We start from the raw sequence: 14802 nt of genomic DNA on the forward strand, positions 1-14802 counted from the left end.
CATTTTCCATAACTATCAAACTTTCTTCTTGCATTTCCTTGATGGATCAGCTGCAGAATGCTTCTAGGTATATCATAAAGACAGCTGCATACCTTTTGAAGAGGCAACATAACATGCTGTTTTGTCATTCTAAGTTTAACTGGTGCCCCAAGATTTGATAGCCTAACTATATAGGAAAATAGTAATCAGGACAGTAATTTAAACAGAAATACAAGCACAGCATGCTCTTCATATTACACACATGCTGATGTTTCATCTACTTAACCCACAAGCCATTCTTAAGGTAATAACATGCTACCTCAAGAGGCTAAAGTTTCATTACATTTCCAAGGACTAACAGGTGTGCCCCTATGGCTTGCCAAAATACTTCATGACGAACTGCAAAACTAATCTGTAAACTTGTTATTCACCTCCTGGATCACACTGCACCTGGCTAGCAAAATGGCAATAATGGAGTTTATGCTTGGTCATCCTTATTCAAATGCTGCAGACCTCAAACCACCAGGGCAGGTGATTAATCCACACATCACTAGACAGAAGTTTTATGACCTTGATGGAAGTGTGTATGTTACATGAAAGTGAAAAAGAAAACTCGTACCCCTTATCCCTATATTGCAGTTCAGTAAAAACTACCACAAATATCAAAATAGTTGCACTCAGAAATGGATTAAGGTCAGACAAGCTTTCGAATGTCTATTGGACTTTTTTTGCTTTGTTCTATCTAGGCCTTTCACTTTCTGAAATGCCTTAAAGGTCCCATCAAAGAGTCCTTCACCACCTGCCTCCCCTTAGTTCATTTGCCAACTAGGCTTTCATTCTTCAAAATATGCACCTGGTGATCCTGCAGCCTAATTGCATTTCCAAACGTACACAGCTACATGAAAGGAAAAAGTCCCTTTTACTGTTTGCTCCCTAGTTTGCCTACCATATGGCATTTCTAAATATAGGGTCTAAAGATGCACAGCATTTTCTATAAATAGATCATACTAACAGAGCTATGGAATCAAAAGTGAAAACTTTTGACCATTATAACTAGGAAAACCTGGCAAGAGTTTCACTCATTCTATTGAAAAAGGCAGATTTATAGAAACATAGTTCTAAATCTAAGATACAATACTGTTTGAAAGGCTAAAGAAATAACAAAGAAGATGCAAAACAGTGGTAATAAATGAGTTATAGCTCTTTTGGGGAGGGAGAAGGAGTTTATTTTCTTCCTTGCTCATCTTTGTTCCAAATCAACAGAGGTGACTGTGTTCATCTTTGTGATTTGTTACATAATAGGGAACTTACTATTTAGTATGAGTTTGGGAAACGTCCCAAAGAGTTGGTAATCAGGAGAGTGACAGTAGCAAAGCATGAGTTGGATTTATTTTTAAGGAGGTATGAAAGATGCAGTGGCACTTCTGGGGCTTAGGGAGCCTCCTCCCACTTCTCAGCTGTTGGAAGTGGCTTCTAGCAGTCTAGAACAGATAATTAGCTGCTCTTCACCATCAAAGCACTTCACTAAACAAAACAACAAAACAACGTGGCATGCTCTCTCCTCAAAAAGAGGGCGAACTACTGTTTGGATAGCAAATGTTGCTCAGGCAGCTGAGCACCTCCTCCTGTGCCCATGCAGAGACCCCATGTGAGATGGGGTGAAGTTTTGCCTCCTCATGGGCTTGTGCGCAACCCAGCAGAACTGGGAGCTCTTCTTGCTGCTGTGGCAAGGCCAAAGCAAACTAAATTGCGGAAAATCTCTAACAAAAATATCTCCTTTTTCAACATAAAGCCCTTGGCCTTCTCAGGCCCAGCTATAATCACAGAGCCGTACAACAGCTGTTATTGTAAAGTCTGGATGTTGCTGAAAAGTGAGAAAAGTTGATTTCAGGTATTAAACCCTGCACCTGCCATTGTGGCTTTAGCCCATACTTTACTCCTCTTAAAATACGGGTTATGAAGAGTCTCTGTTCCCTCTTGAAATATGTACATGCACGTATTGCATTAGTTTTTCCTCACACAACTCTATTGGCACGTGTGGGTCGCAGCACATGCCTGCCCTAAATTTCAGCCCTCCGGGAAGTCACAAAAGCCTTTTTCCATGCAGACGCACCCTCGCCCCCTTTTTTCCCAGGCTGTGGGCTGCAGCAGGCCTCTCCGAGGGCAGCAGCGCACCGCCCCGCAAGGGCCCGGCTCCCAGCTCAGCGCGGCGGCCTCGGCCGCGGGGGGACGCGGGCAGGGAGGCGCCTCCTCGTAGCGCGGCGGAGCGAGGCTTCCCCTTCCCACCCCGGCCCCGCGGCGGCGGCGGGCCCGGCGGGGCGCTGAGGCGCAGCGAGCTCCGCCTCTGGGCCGCGCCGGGGCTGCCGGGGCGGAGGAGAGCCGCGGGCATGGCGGCGTCCGCGGCGCTGCAGAGGACTGTGGTGGTCCCCGCGGGCCGGCACACCGCCTCCGTCGTCTTCCTGCACGGCTCAGGTGCGCGCTGCCGCGCTTTCTCCGCCGCTGCCACGGGGGCGGGGGGCGCGACGGGGCAGAGGTGTCGGGAAAGGAGAGCCCTAACCCTAACCCCCTTCCCCGGCGGCGGCCGGCGCAGCCCTCTCAGGCCGCCGCGATCCGGTCTGGACCGGCCCGGACTGGCCCGGCGCGCGGGAGCGGCGCTGCGGCGGGGAGCCGCCACGGTGGTCGGCGCGGCGACCTGGTACCCCTGCTGCGCGCCCTGGAGGGCACGTTGTGCCTGTCTGTTGCGAGCGCGGGGCCCGGGCCTCGCCGCGCCTTTCCAGGAAAAAAGAGGAAAAAAAAATCCAATGTGGACAAAGTGGTGCGTGTGTAGCTTGAGTTCAGTGTTTGGGCTTTCTCTGCGCTTGAAGTTCATCCGTGTTTTGATGATGGTATCTTACACCAGCTGAATTTCCTTGCCGTGAGAGCTAATGCTTTCCAAAACGCTACCTTTTAATTCAGCTTTAAGGGTAGTCACGTACAAAGGGTGATTTCCATACCTAAAATGGCTGCTTTTAAGTCAGAGTTTCTCCAATCAGATTGTTTGCTATTTTCTATTTTTTATTTTCTGTTTATTTTTTATTTTCTGTTTATTTTTTATTTTCTGTTTATTTTTTATTTTCTGTTTATTTTTTATTTTCTGTTTTTTAAAAATAAAGTATTAAGGCTTACTTCTTTGTGTTAGGTAGCAGTTTAAAAGGATTCCAGCTCTTGTCCAAGCTCTACAGTCACCATATGCAAAAGGTAGTTAAACACATCAGTGAGTAGTCTGAGGCGAGAGGGGGATTTTCTTTCTTTAGAAGTTATTTTTAACCAGGTAAACAACAAAGTCTATATGACTTAAAAAACAAACAGACTGAACCCCATGTACGTCTTTATTAGATCCAGGCCTTGGGAATCTGTTCTGTTTAGCTGTATATGTGCATATGTCAATGTGCTTCACTCCTTCAGGATTTTCTCTTAGTTATATTTGTAGCTGATGCTTCTATTTAACAAATATGTGCTTATTGAATTAACTTCATTTTTGTAATCTAGTTTAACTTTGTTTTTCCTCAGTTTTATAAGTTGGAAAAGAGTAAAAATGAAGGAGAATTAATAAGATATGTTCAGCTCTCTTGTTAACATTAATGCTTTAATGCTTGAGGAAATAGTTTTCTCTCATGTTGGAGGAGTGAGGGAAGATTATGGTTAGAGTTTGGTTCCTCGTGGTTTAAGTACTCTACAATTTTTCATTTTTGACATGATTTCACTCAGTGTTTGCAATGGGGAAGTAGGAGGGTGCTTTTATTTGGTTTTGTTTAGCAATTCCACAAAATAGAATTTAAAGCAGAAGTAGCCACAGTTCTGTTGCTGTGGCCTGGCGTATAAAACTGAATTGGTACCTTCCACACACTAGCTGTGATGGAAAGTGGTGGCAAATGGCATGAATCCATTCAGTTCGTTACGCTCGCCTCAGATAAATTATAACAAGTGGAGAATGTAATTGAAAATGGAATAGGAAAATAATAGAAAATTCTCAGTGCTGTACATCTAGTTTTAAATAAAGGCTCCATGTGGCAGCTCAGCAAGGAAGGCAAATGGACCTAAGTCAAGCCTTAAATTTGTAATAATTTTATGGACTAGTTTACAGCTTTGCATGTGTGCATGGAAAATACAGAAAGAAAATTTGGAAAGTCAACTAATATTTGAAAGGGACATTAAAGTTCATATTTTACTTGAGAAGGGAAAAACAGAACAGTGCTGCCATCAGTTTATTTCAGGTTTGGAGACAGACACAGTGTAGAATCGACTATGCTTTGTTCGCCTTTTTTAGTATCATTCAGAAGAACAGATAATGCTAAAATGTAAGAACAGACTGAAAGGCAAGCCTTTCTGAAGGCTGTTGAGTTTTGCTTGGTGTCACTGTTTCCTCTCTCCCTCCCTCTCTTCCAGATTCTGCACTTAACAAATAGAAATTCATTATCTCTGTATGCGCATATGGGCAGAGAATGCAAAGCATTTGGACCAAGGGGACACTTGGCACACAGGAGATCAAAGTCAAATTTTATCTTACTTAATAAGTTTTCTGTAAATTGTTCATTGGCAAACTAGCTTCATGAACTGTAGGCGCTTCTGCTGATCTTGGCAAAGCTTGAGAAATAATGAATACCTCCTCCCCAATGTCTCCTGAAACATAAGGAGTTTGTAAAAAACCGAGTCCTCATCCCGCAAACATTTAGACAGTTGACCTACCTAAGGGCCAGTCCCGTGCAAGTATTTACAAGGCCTAGACTTTTGCTTTCTAGTCAAAAAAAAAAGAAAAAAAAAAGGATGGAGTATGGAGAAAATGTGTATTCAAGCCTCTTAAGATATGTTGTTAATGTATTAGTTGACAGCAACCCTGAGGAAACCGATGTGTTTCAGTAGCGCATACTAAGAATCAGAGATTTTGATTTAGGACCGTGTTACTCACCTAAGCATAGTGTATGTAGGAATGTGGCCAAAATGTGTTCTGAAGCATCCAATTGCATCTTTAACTTTGATTTTACCATGTAACATAGTACAGAATAAGAAGCATGACAGTTTTGGGACCCTGTTGCTTATTTGTTACTTGAAGTATTAAGGTCAAACACAGAGAACTTCATGGTTATAGCATTTGTGCTCAACAGGAAAAATATACTGGTTTTGGGTCCCTTTTGCCTTTCATTTGTTATTCTGAAGACACATTAATTGTACATGTATTCAAAGAAATTTCAGAGATTTTATTTACTAAAGCAAGGAAAAAACCTCCTCTGGTTGAGGAATTATCGTCACTCTAACAATAAATTAGTATGTTTTTGTGTCTGTTCAGATTAACCCAGGTAATATGGCAGTAAGCCTGGGTTAGGACAGTAAGATTACTTGTGGTAGGGCCATTTTATTAGAATAAAGTGAATTCTTGAGTCAAAATGACTGACTTGAGATAAAATAATATTGAAGACTGTTGACTCAGATTGGCAGTTTGAGTTGAGAATATAAGGGAGCCTTGACTTTGAACAAAACTAAAGTCCTGTAGCACAAGTGGCAGTAGTAAAATTACAGTTTGCTGAATCCCTGCAGAATCTGTAGGTTGAACATCTCTACAGATTGTACTGCTGCCTGCTATAAACTGTATTCCTTGATGGCCCAGCTTACTCAAGCCTGCAGCACTGTTTGACTCTTACAAGGGACTTCTGTGCAGATGGTGTTCGGACAGATGACTGTGAAGTTATATTTGAAGATGCCAGTGAAACAAAGACGAGCTCAAAGGGTTAGATGATGTATGTATGTATTTTTGTCTGTAAGCATCTGCATAAGAAGTCTTTCTGTGTATCTGTTCATAGCACTGAAGTTGGTAGAATTTTTGGCTACAGGCTGAGTTGATAAGACAGAAAAAAACACATTCCGGGTCAAATCTCAACTAGTTTCCAAGTGGAACTTGAAAGAATGAAGGTTTTTGAGGAGACTGCTAAATACTTGAATCCAAACACGACTTGAATGCTTTTGCAAGAAGTTTGAGGTGTTTGACTGATATTTTGCTTGAAGTCCATGTATAATATTAGCATAATTAAATGTAAAGATTCTTTTTATTGCTCTTGACAGAGTTTTGAGGTAAGTTAATATAAAGTGCTGTAGTAAAAGGTAATTCTCTTAAGGGGAACAGCATTTTTTTTAACTCACTTTTGAAGTCTTCCCCCCTATTTTTTGTTTATCACTGTTATGAGCAAATAAGGTAAGTTGCAAGTAAGAAGTGAGGCTTTGTGCTTGATTAGGAGGTACTTCAGCCATTTGATGTAGTAAAGTATTTATTAAACTTGCACTGTGGAGCATCTTAAGTAGTCTGTTCCTGGGAAGCTTTGAGTGCATCTTAATTGGAAAGGGAATTGTTATTCTAGAAGGGATTTATTTTAGCATTTTGCAGGATTAACTTTGTGGTTTATAAATATAGTCAATCTAGTATAAATATCTTTGACATTTTAAAGTCGTCCTTCTAAATGCACAGAATAACTCTTGCTGTACTCTTCTGTGTGATGCAGGTGATACTGGCCAAGGAGCAAGAACATGGATAAAAGAAATTTTGAATCAAGACATGGCTTTCCAACACATAAAAGTAATTTACCCCACAGCTCCTGCCAGGTATTGTTTAGTATATTTTAGCAGTAAGATTATGTTACTTTATTCCAGTGCTGTAAAATACACCTGTGAATATTGGCATAGATCTTCATGACACTTCCTTGTTCTTTCTCAGTGTATATGCTTTTTGGCAAAACTGGAGCTCAGCAGTGCTTTGTTGCCCTGGGACTATGATTCTAAATGGATAGGATTTCCTATAAGTCACAGTTTCTAATTCACATTCAAAGACTGTCTTCATACTCTCTCTCCATCTGCTTATTGTAAATAGAAGAAGTTATGCCTAGGTTTGTTGTAACAGTATTACAAAGCCATATTCTGGATCACCATTTCACCTATAATAACTTCTATAAATTAACCAATTAAATATTTTGTTGTATTTAATGCCAGACTTCGGTTCTGGTAGTGGTTAGTCTTTGTGACAGGGAGGATGTGAACCACAAGAAAGGTCTTCAACTGTTGGAGAAAGGACTGGAAATTAAAATTACATGTTTCTTTTTCTTTTAGTTTGAATCCTGACCCAGCTGAGAGAGACTTAAGCTCAACATTCTCATCCCAAGAGGCTGTAGGCACAGATCTCCTTATTAAGTGACACTGTTCAGTGGTATACTGGAAATAGAGATAAAAGTATTTACCCCGGGAATTTGAAAGTTAATGAGGTCAAATCTTAAAGGCAAAATTTGGGCATCTACCTCCATATTTGGCTATCTAAAGATATGGCTTTATTTTTCATAAATGTGTAATTTTTCTTAGTAACAAATAATTTTTTTAAGGTGTCTGTGGTTCCAGGTTAGGAAAAGGTTTCCTTCTGGGTTTGTGCCTAAGTATGGATGTAAGTGTAGTGCTGAAAAGAAAAGGAAATTGTGACTTTCAAGGTACAGAGGTTTGAAAATCAGAAAAAAAGTTCTTGGAGGGTATAAACAAGTGTAATAGCAGATTTTTTTTCTGGCAGTCACTAATATTTGAAAAAAGCTTTCCCTGACCATGTATTTTTATGATCTACTTAGGCAGGAAAAGCAATTGAGAGATCGTGGTATGAATGTACTCTCTGTGTTGCAGAAAAATCATGCCTGTGAGTAGAAGTCTTTGAAGAAGCTATGTGTTGGGCTAGTAAGTAGTGAGTATGATTTTTCTGTAAATAACATGCTCATTACTTCGTTAGTGATGGGCTAAAGCAATGGCTAGAATTATCAGTAGCACATCACCAGATCCACAGGGCCCCCTTTCTTAGTTGTCAAAAGCAGATACTGGCGAAATGTAGAAAGTTTTGTTTCCCTTTGGAACTCTCTTTCTTAACATGTTATTAGCAGCCAAAGCACCTCAGTTAGCATCTGCTAGGCTAGTGCTTCACTTTTCCATTACACTGCCCTTCTGGTGTCTATTCTCATTTGCTTGGACTTTTCTTGTTTCCTTGGGGTTTTTTTCTTTCTTTCTTTTTTTTATTATTATAGATATAAGCTATGTGTAGATGGTCAATCAGCAAGATCTTCTGAGTAAAACAGGTGGTGGTCGTGGGAACTTTGTTTTTAGCTTAAGGCTGTGGATTTCAGTTCTTTGGTAAACAGATGTGAAGAAAGATACTGTTGCAATTAAAAGGTGTAAATAAACAGTTGACCCTTCTCCCTTTCTTTAGGTGGAGGTTGTTGTTATTCTTTTCAAGAGCAAATTGAGTTCATGCATGATTTAATTCAGAAGTGGCCTTTAGCAAGGCTCTGTGAAAAGTTGATCATTGAAAGAATAAAAAATACCTAAACTGTGATTGTCTTTGACTGGCAACGGGAAGTACACTTAGCAATATTGGTGTACAGCCCTCTGTTGTTGATAAGTGACATTAACTGACATAGTGAAATAAAACAGGTGCTCTGAAGTACAATAATGTTTGTTACTGTTTGCAGCAATGCAGAAGCAAGGTCTGTGAAGATAGGTATTATTGGTTGACGTATAAATAGCAGGAACCTTTGCGACCAATGTTATTTTGGTATTCAAGTCCAAAACATACTGTGATCTTTGAAATGTTTGTAATGGTTTCTCTCCTTCCTTTCTCAGAAAAGAAAAACAAGGCCTAGAACATCCAAACTTGAGTAACATTAAAATAATAGTTAGATACTTGAATACATGGTCTGATTTTACAGTTTTTTGGGTTTTTTTTTTTTTCCCAAGAATTGCAAGTGCTTCTGGAACCAACAGAGGAATTCAGCATCCTCAAAAATGGGACTTATAGGTAGAAAGTTGTGGGTGTGCAGATGTGCTGAAGAAGGTTCTGGTCCAGTCTTTGATCATGGGGAGACAGAGGGATATGCCAGTGAAAAGCTGCACTCACGTGAGTGAGGCTCTCTGTAGAGGGCACAACCTGCCACTGCGTTGTCAACTATAAGAGAGAGCAGAGTGCAGAGCTTGCCAGCAGGTTTCGACATTGATGATGAAATCAAAGAAAAGCTTGAAGTTGTACAAGGCTATACTAGGATTGCTTGGCTTATGTGCTCTTCTGGCAAAATGCTGCTAATATAGATGTAGCTCATACTCTACAAACTCCTGCCTTTTCCAGCATAGCTTACCACATACACATTAAACACTCTCAGTAAAAGTAGTTATGCCAGTAAAAGCAAATTTGATGATACAGCTGCAATGCTAGAGGTTTTGGCAGGATAAACTGCAGGTCAGGAATTACATCTCTTCACAGGTTTGACTGATACGATTCTGCTGGTAGTTTGGTTGGCCTTACGCTATTGAGCAGCCTTATACTTTCTTTGACTCTCATTAGTAGAGTGGTGAAAAGCAGTGGAATTCATATTTTTTGACAAAACATAAAAATTTGTTCTTTGTGCTGACTAGATGGGTTTTATGTTTATTTAGAAAACAAAGTTTTGCTTTCTAAATTTTATTCCAGGCACTGAAATATACTTATTTTTCATTTACTGTAACACCAAACATGGTTTGATTCATAAGTCAATACATTTGAGAATTATTTGGGAAAATCAGCCCAGCATGTAATCTAGAATAATTCTAAAACATGTTTTCTGCTTGGCTGGTACTGATTTCAGCAAACACTAGAGAGAACACTTTCATTATATGGGTAAAAGCAATAGAATATTACTGAATTACATCTTATAAGATTGGTTTGGACTGTTCTCTGTAGGTCTATCTGAAATGTTACAGACAATTTCTAAAAAAAAGAAAAAAAATTTAATGTATCACTTTTGTAATGTATGAGGTCTGTGTAGATAATGATCACCAGCTGTCCCCTGAACAGGTACTGTTTGCAGCATTTTGTCATGCTCCCTTTTAAGTGTTTCCAAAGCCCTAAGAATCTCAAGTTTGCCTGTTTCCTCACTAAAAATAACACAATGCAGTTAGAAATTACACCTTTTTTTTTTTTTTAATATGGTCAATGACACTAAGTAAAATTTTTTGATAAAAAGGATGCTTGAATAGAAAAGGGATAAGTTTATGAAGTCTCAGTGTGATGCAGTTGGGGCCAAATTTTGCCCAAGCGAGTTGCTTTGAAAACTTAAATTTTTAGATTTCTCTTCTCAGGATTTGTTTTTTCTCTGGCAACTGGGCTACGGGAAATGAGCAGAGAAGTTGTTCTATTCTAATAGGTTGTTCTTTTAAGTTTACCTAGTTTTCTTTCAAGATCAATGATACTGTACATAGAATTAAGTTGATAAACACAACTAAACTTGTATTTCCTTCCCCTTGTAATTTTAATATGCATGTTCTAATTAAAAAGTAGAAATGCAAATTGTTTTGCTAGTAGCTGATGCAATCTGTAAAGCCACGTCTACAGTAACAGTTTTGAAGGAAAGGGTTTCTTTTTTTTTTTTTTTTTTTACTTTTTTATTTGGGTCAGGATGGCTACAGCTTTAAATACTGTTTCAGCTGCTACAACTGTGACTTAAGCATTCTCTTTCTATTGAGTTTCTAAATCAGAACTGACTACCACCCAATATAGCCTTTTTTAATAGAAAGTGATAGTTTAAATTGGCACTGCAGGAGCTAACGTGGTAAAGTAAAAACATTTAGGCTTGTTTTAATAAGTATACCTTACCTTTTATAATTCCCTTAAAAATCTAGGTCAAAGATTCTTTGCATTGTCTAGCATTCCATTCTGTTAGTCTTTCTCTTCTGCAAGTCAGAAAGTAAGCTAAAAATACTGCTTGGGTTATTTTGTGGATCTTTTTGACATTCACTCAACATACCTTTCTATGGCCAATAGGTCTCACTGCAGAGTTGGTTGCCTATTTTTTTGGTATATTCTAGCTTTTCATAGTTTATAGTATATATGGCTGGTAAGGACTGTTCAGCATTATGTGCAGTGGTACTCCATCCTTTCATCTAAGTTTGCATTGTTGCTTTGCTCCTGGGTGGAAATGAGTTTCATCTCATCATAGTCCCAATTTGGCCATATCACAAAACCACCAGACAGTTTGGCACTGCTCAGCTACATTGGCAGTTTCTACTCATGAGAGGCCCAGAATTGGAAAAGCAGCAGGGGTACTGCAGGTCAGACTTGAGATGGATTGGCAGAGCTGTGTAGGGGAGCGTGCATAGTGCCTATCATACTCTGTTTGGCTCAAGCAAATGTTATTAATCCTTCACTTTTGTGAGCCCTAACCTCATTCATAAATTTAACACAAAGAAGGCTTTCTAGAAGAGGAATTTTGAGGGATAAATGGAAAGGGGTTTGGTTGGTATAATGGGGTTGTTCTTTATTTTATTCCTTCTAGTAGAAATATACCATATTCTACATAAAAATGATGAAGGCATGTGTGGAGGAGCTTTATATTTTCATTTTTATTTCTTTTCTTGCATTAAATAAGGAATTTATATATTTGAGCAAACATGTAATGCTTACATTATATACTAAATACCATGCAGAATACACTAAGCATGTGGCTTTGCATTCTTCTGTTGTGCATGGGTTGGAAGTGTCTGAATTTTCAGTTTTGCTGTGGTTAGCCAGTGTAGTTCATCCATCCTCAACACTGTTTGTCGCCAGCTTGTAAAAGATACCACTCTGAATCCCAGAGTGCCTTTCAGACCCCTTAATGGAATACTAATTCAATTTGACCCCTGGTTTGCCACTTGCTGTTTTCTTTCACTGAATTTATGAAGCAGTCACTAATAGCTGGTTGCCAAGATTTTGGCATTGTGTGGAAAAGGTCATTTGCAGTCTACGCAACCATAGCATTATTGCTGTTTCTGTCATTAATAAAACAATCCCTATAAGTGACCTCCTGCCTCCAAAGAAACAGAAAACAAAACCAGAAACAAATGCTGACATAAAGCTCAGTAGGTCAAATTCCACTTCTGTTGCAGCTTCCTTTGTCTTGAGATGTGTACAGTTTCTCCCAGATAACAAAAGCCATAGACATATTATTTCTTCAAGTAACTATTCTGTATTGGTTCTACTAGGTCTCATTTCAGGTGGTATAAATCCAGAACAACTCCACTGAAGTCATTTATGTTTACACTGATGTGGCTGAATGAACAGACCCAGTATGTTCCATGGGGCAGCTGGAATTGCTCCTCACAGAAATGACTATTCCCTTCCTTTTGTTTTTTTTTTTAAGTATACTTTCAAGTTTAACTTCTTTGAATTCTTGACTACATCTTATACTGTCTGTGTGTTACCATACCGCAACGCTTCATAGGTAACCTGTGATGAACCTCAGTTTTAGCGTAAGATATAGTTTGGACTATAGAATTTTGAATTATGCTTTTGATTTGAAAAAGCGGATTCTCTCCTCCCTGCTTTATTTTTTTAAATTCACTTTCTGTTTTAAGTAGATGATGGGAATTGAAAAGCAGAATTATGAACCAGATTTTCTGTTGTGGTGTACTTGTGTCGGCAATGAGATTATGCTAGCATAGAATTTGAGACTAGTGAGTAAATTTGCTTTCTTTGGAAAAACTGCCATCAGCTTTAATGCAGTCAAGACTTGATTCTAGAACTTGAGTCATCTTCTGGCAGTGTGCACTGTAGACTTTCTCAAAGGGATGCACAGACCTGCAAAAGGCAACATTTGAATGTCTTATTTAACTTTATGCCTTTTATTTGAAAGGAGATGGATATGGGAAGGAAGCAAAAGTGAGGATTTCACAAGTTTGGAAGTATCTTTCTCTATTTAAATCCTGAAGTCTGGCTTCACTGCAAATTGCTGGTTCTATCTGACATCTCAAGAAGATCTCACTGGAACTCCAAGAGAGCTGTAAGCCAGCACCAGTGGTCTGGGTTTTGTTTAACTTTATCAGCAGAGTGATTATAGTGCTGGGTGTAAAGGCAGTGATATAACTGTGTACCAGGAGGAAGAGTGGGGGAAGAATACTTGCTATGTATCAACATACTGTCTGCTACTCTGATGTTTCTTGTTTAAAGCAGCTACTATTACTGGCCTATCTTCTTAGGTCTTCTTTTAAGTTAAATGTTGGAGAGGAATAGTGATTTATTGGATAACCAACAGAACACCTGTAGTTTTAAGTGAATTGCTACACTAATAAAATCATTTTAGAAATGGAATTTTGCATGTTTTTTAGATCTGAATTTGAACCTTAAATGGCATCATTCAGATACTCTCCAGTTATATTAATTTAACATCATTTCCAACTGTTTAGCACAATTCTAAACATGTATAATAAGGTCGAGAGTGTATAATCCATGCTTCCGGAAGGTGGAAAAAGATGATGGCATTGCTGCATGCTTTCAGTATATTTTTGATGCTAGTATTTAACTACTTTTATTAGCAGGGGCTAACCTGTCTGTGTTCTGTTAAAATGTGAATGCTCTGTGTTACTTTGGAACTTTGCCATGAAATCTACAGAGAAAATTACCTTTGTATTTGAATACAAGTGTGAAAGATGGTAAGGATGACACATGCTTACAAAGATTTTACATGATATATTCTCTTTTTTAAGACATTCAAGTATCGAGCTCTGTTGGATCTTTCTGAGACACTGGTGGCCTCATATGCTCGGTCTTTGAAAGAAGTATTTGTATGAGGAAACCATTACAGATCAATTCACAGCCTTAAAAAACAAGACCTGTAAAGAAATCATAAAAAATGATCTGGAGTGATGTTGAGGGTGTTGGGAAGCTTTTTAATGATACTATCCATTAGGGTGTCTAGAGTTTCTGCATGATGCTAGGTATTAGCCGTGACTTCTACCCTCCCTTCTTTTCTCTTTATTTTTACATGTTTAGAGTTAGTTCAACTTGTAGGAAGTTGCATTTCAAATATCTTAAAAGTGGATGCAAGTTTGGAAGGTAGTATAGCTGGAAGAAGGATTCTTGTTCTCTTGTATAAGTTTGTCTTTTGTGTGCAGAGGCTTAAAAAGCAAAAAAAAAAAAAAAAAAAAAAGCCCCCTCCCTCCCTTTTTTGGTTTGGCTATATAGTTATATTCAGAGTTTCAAAAGCACAGATTTTAGAGACATGGAGCTTTAATACCATCAAAAAAGAGGATAAGGAAAGTGAACCACACAAAAAATTGTTTGGGGTTTTTAACCCTAGTGGGTTTTTTTTTGTTTTTTTTTTGTTTGTTTGTTTGTTTTTTGTTTTTTTTAAACTTAAGGCAGACAATTTGGTCTGACACTGTCCTTAACTGACCATGCTAAGCTTATTGGAAGGAGCTTTCACTCTACTCTGTGTTCCTTTGCTTTTGTGTGTTTCAGTCCAGCCTTTCATGTCACTGTAACATAGGGATTTCTTTTTCTTTTGTGGTTTAATTGTATGAAAAAATTTTGTGCTGTATTCTTGGAGCTGTACAGATGGTTCCATGCCAAACATATTTGTTTACCGTGGTAATGTCTGAGTTGTAGTATGCCAGCTAATAAAGGGATTTATTTAAGGAACAAGGTGAATGACTAGAACAGATGTGCCAGTTGGGTGAACCATTAAAAGAATCTTACTTCTCAACTTTATGTAAAAGTTACTTTTAATGCATTTCTGAGAAATCAAATGTGGTTGCAAGGATGTTTTTAAGACTGCTGAAAGTGTCTTGTCTGTTTGCTTGAGGGTCTTTTCCTTTGGGCTTAAAACACATTAGTGTTTCATCTGTCTTACTGGAGAATTTGCAAAGACAGCAGGTAAAAGTCCTGATTTTTGACTTCCAATGAAATATTACAGTCTCATCAGGGATTTTGTCCTTATTCCAAGTTGTACATTTTAGTTCTATCATTCTGTTGTGAGGAAATCCATTTTAATC

The 14802-nt window shown here is 38.7% G+C and overlaps 1 protein-coding gene across 9 annotated transcripts in view; it reads left to right on the top strand.

Annotated features, from left to right (window-relative positions):
• The first annotated feature begins 2302 nt into the window (after nt 1–2302).
• Nucleotides 2303–14802, top strand: part of LYPLAL1 (lysophospholipase like 1) — a 78582-nt gene continuing 66082 nt past the window's right edge. For 8 of the 9 annotated variants that reach the window (XR_010388583.1, XR_010388579.1, XR_010388580.1 and 5 more), the window contains exons 1-2: nt 2303–2451; nt 6507–6606. Coding sequence is in view for 2 of the 9 variants with exons in the window: in XM_026107795.2 (XP_025963580.1) it covers nt 2367–2451; nt 6507–6606 (185 nt within the window). In the remaining 7 variants the exon portion in view is untranslated. Of the gene's footprint in view, nt 2452–2724; nt 2795–6506; nt 6607–14802 lie in introns of those variants that run through there. The other variant, XM_064509705.1, reaches the window with a different exon arrangement.

The sequence above is a fragment of the Dromaius novaehollandiae genome, chromosome 3, assembly GCF_036370855.1.
Source record: "Dromaius novaehollandiae isolate bDroNov1 chromosome 3, bDroNov1.hap1, whole genome shotgun sequence".
Classification (NCBI taxonomy): Eukaryota; Metazoa; Chordata; class Aves; order Casuariiformes; family Dromaiidae; genus Dromaius; species Dromaius novaehollandiae.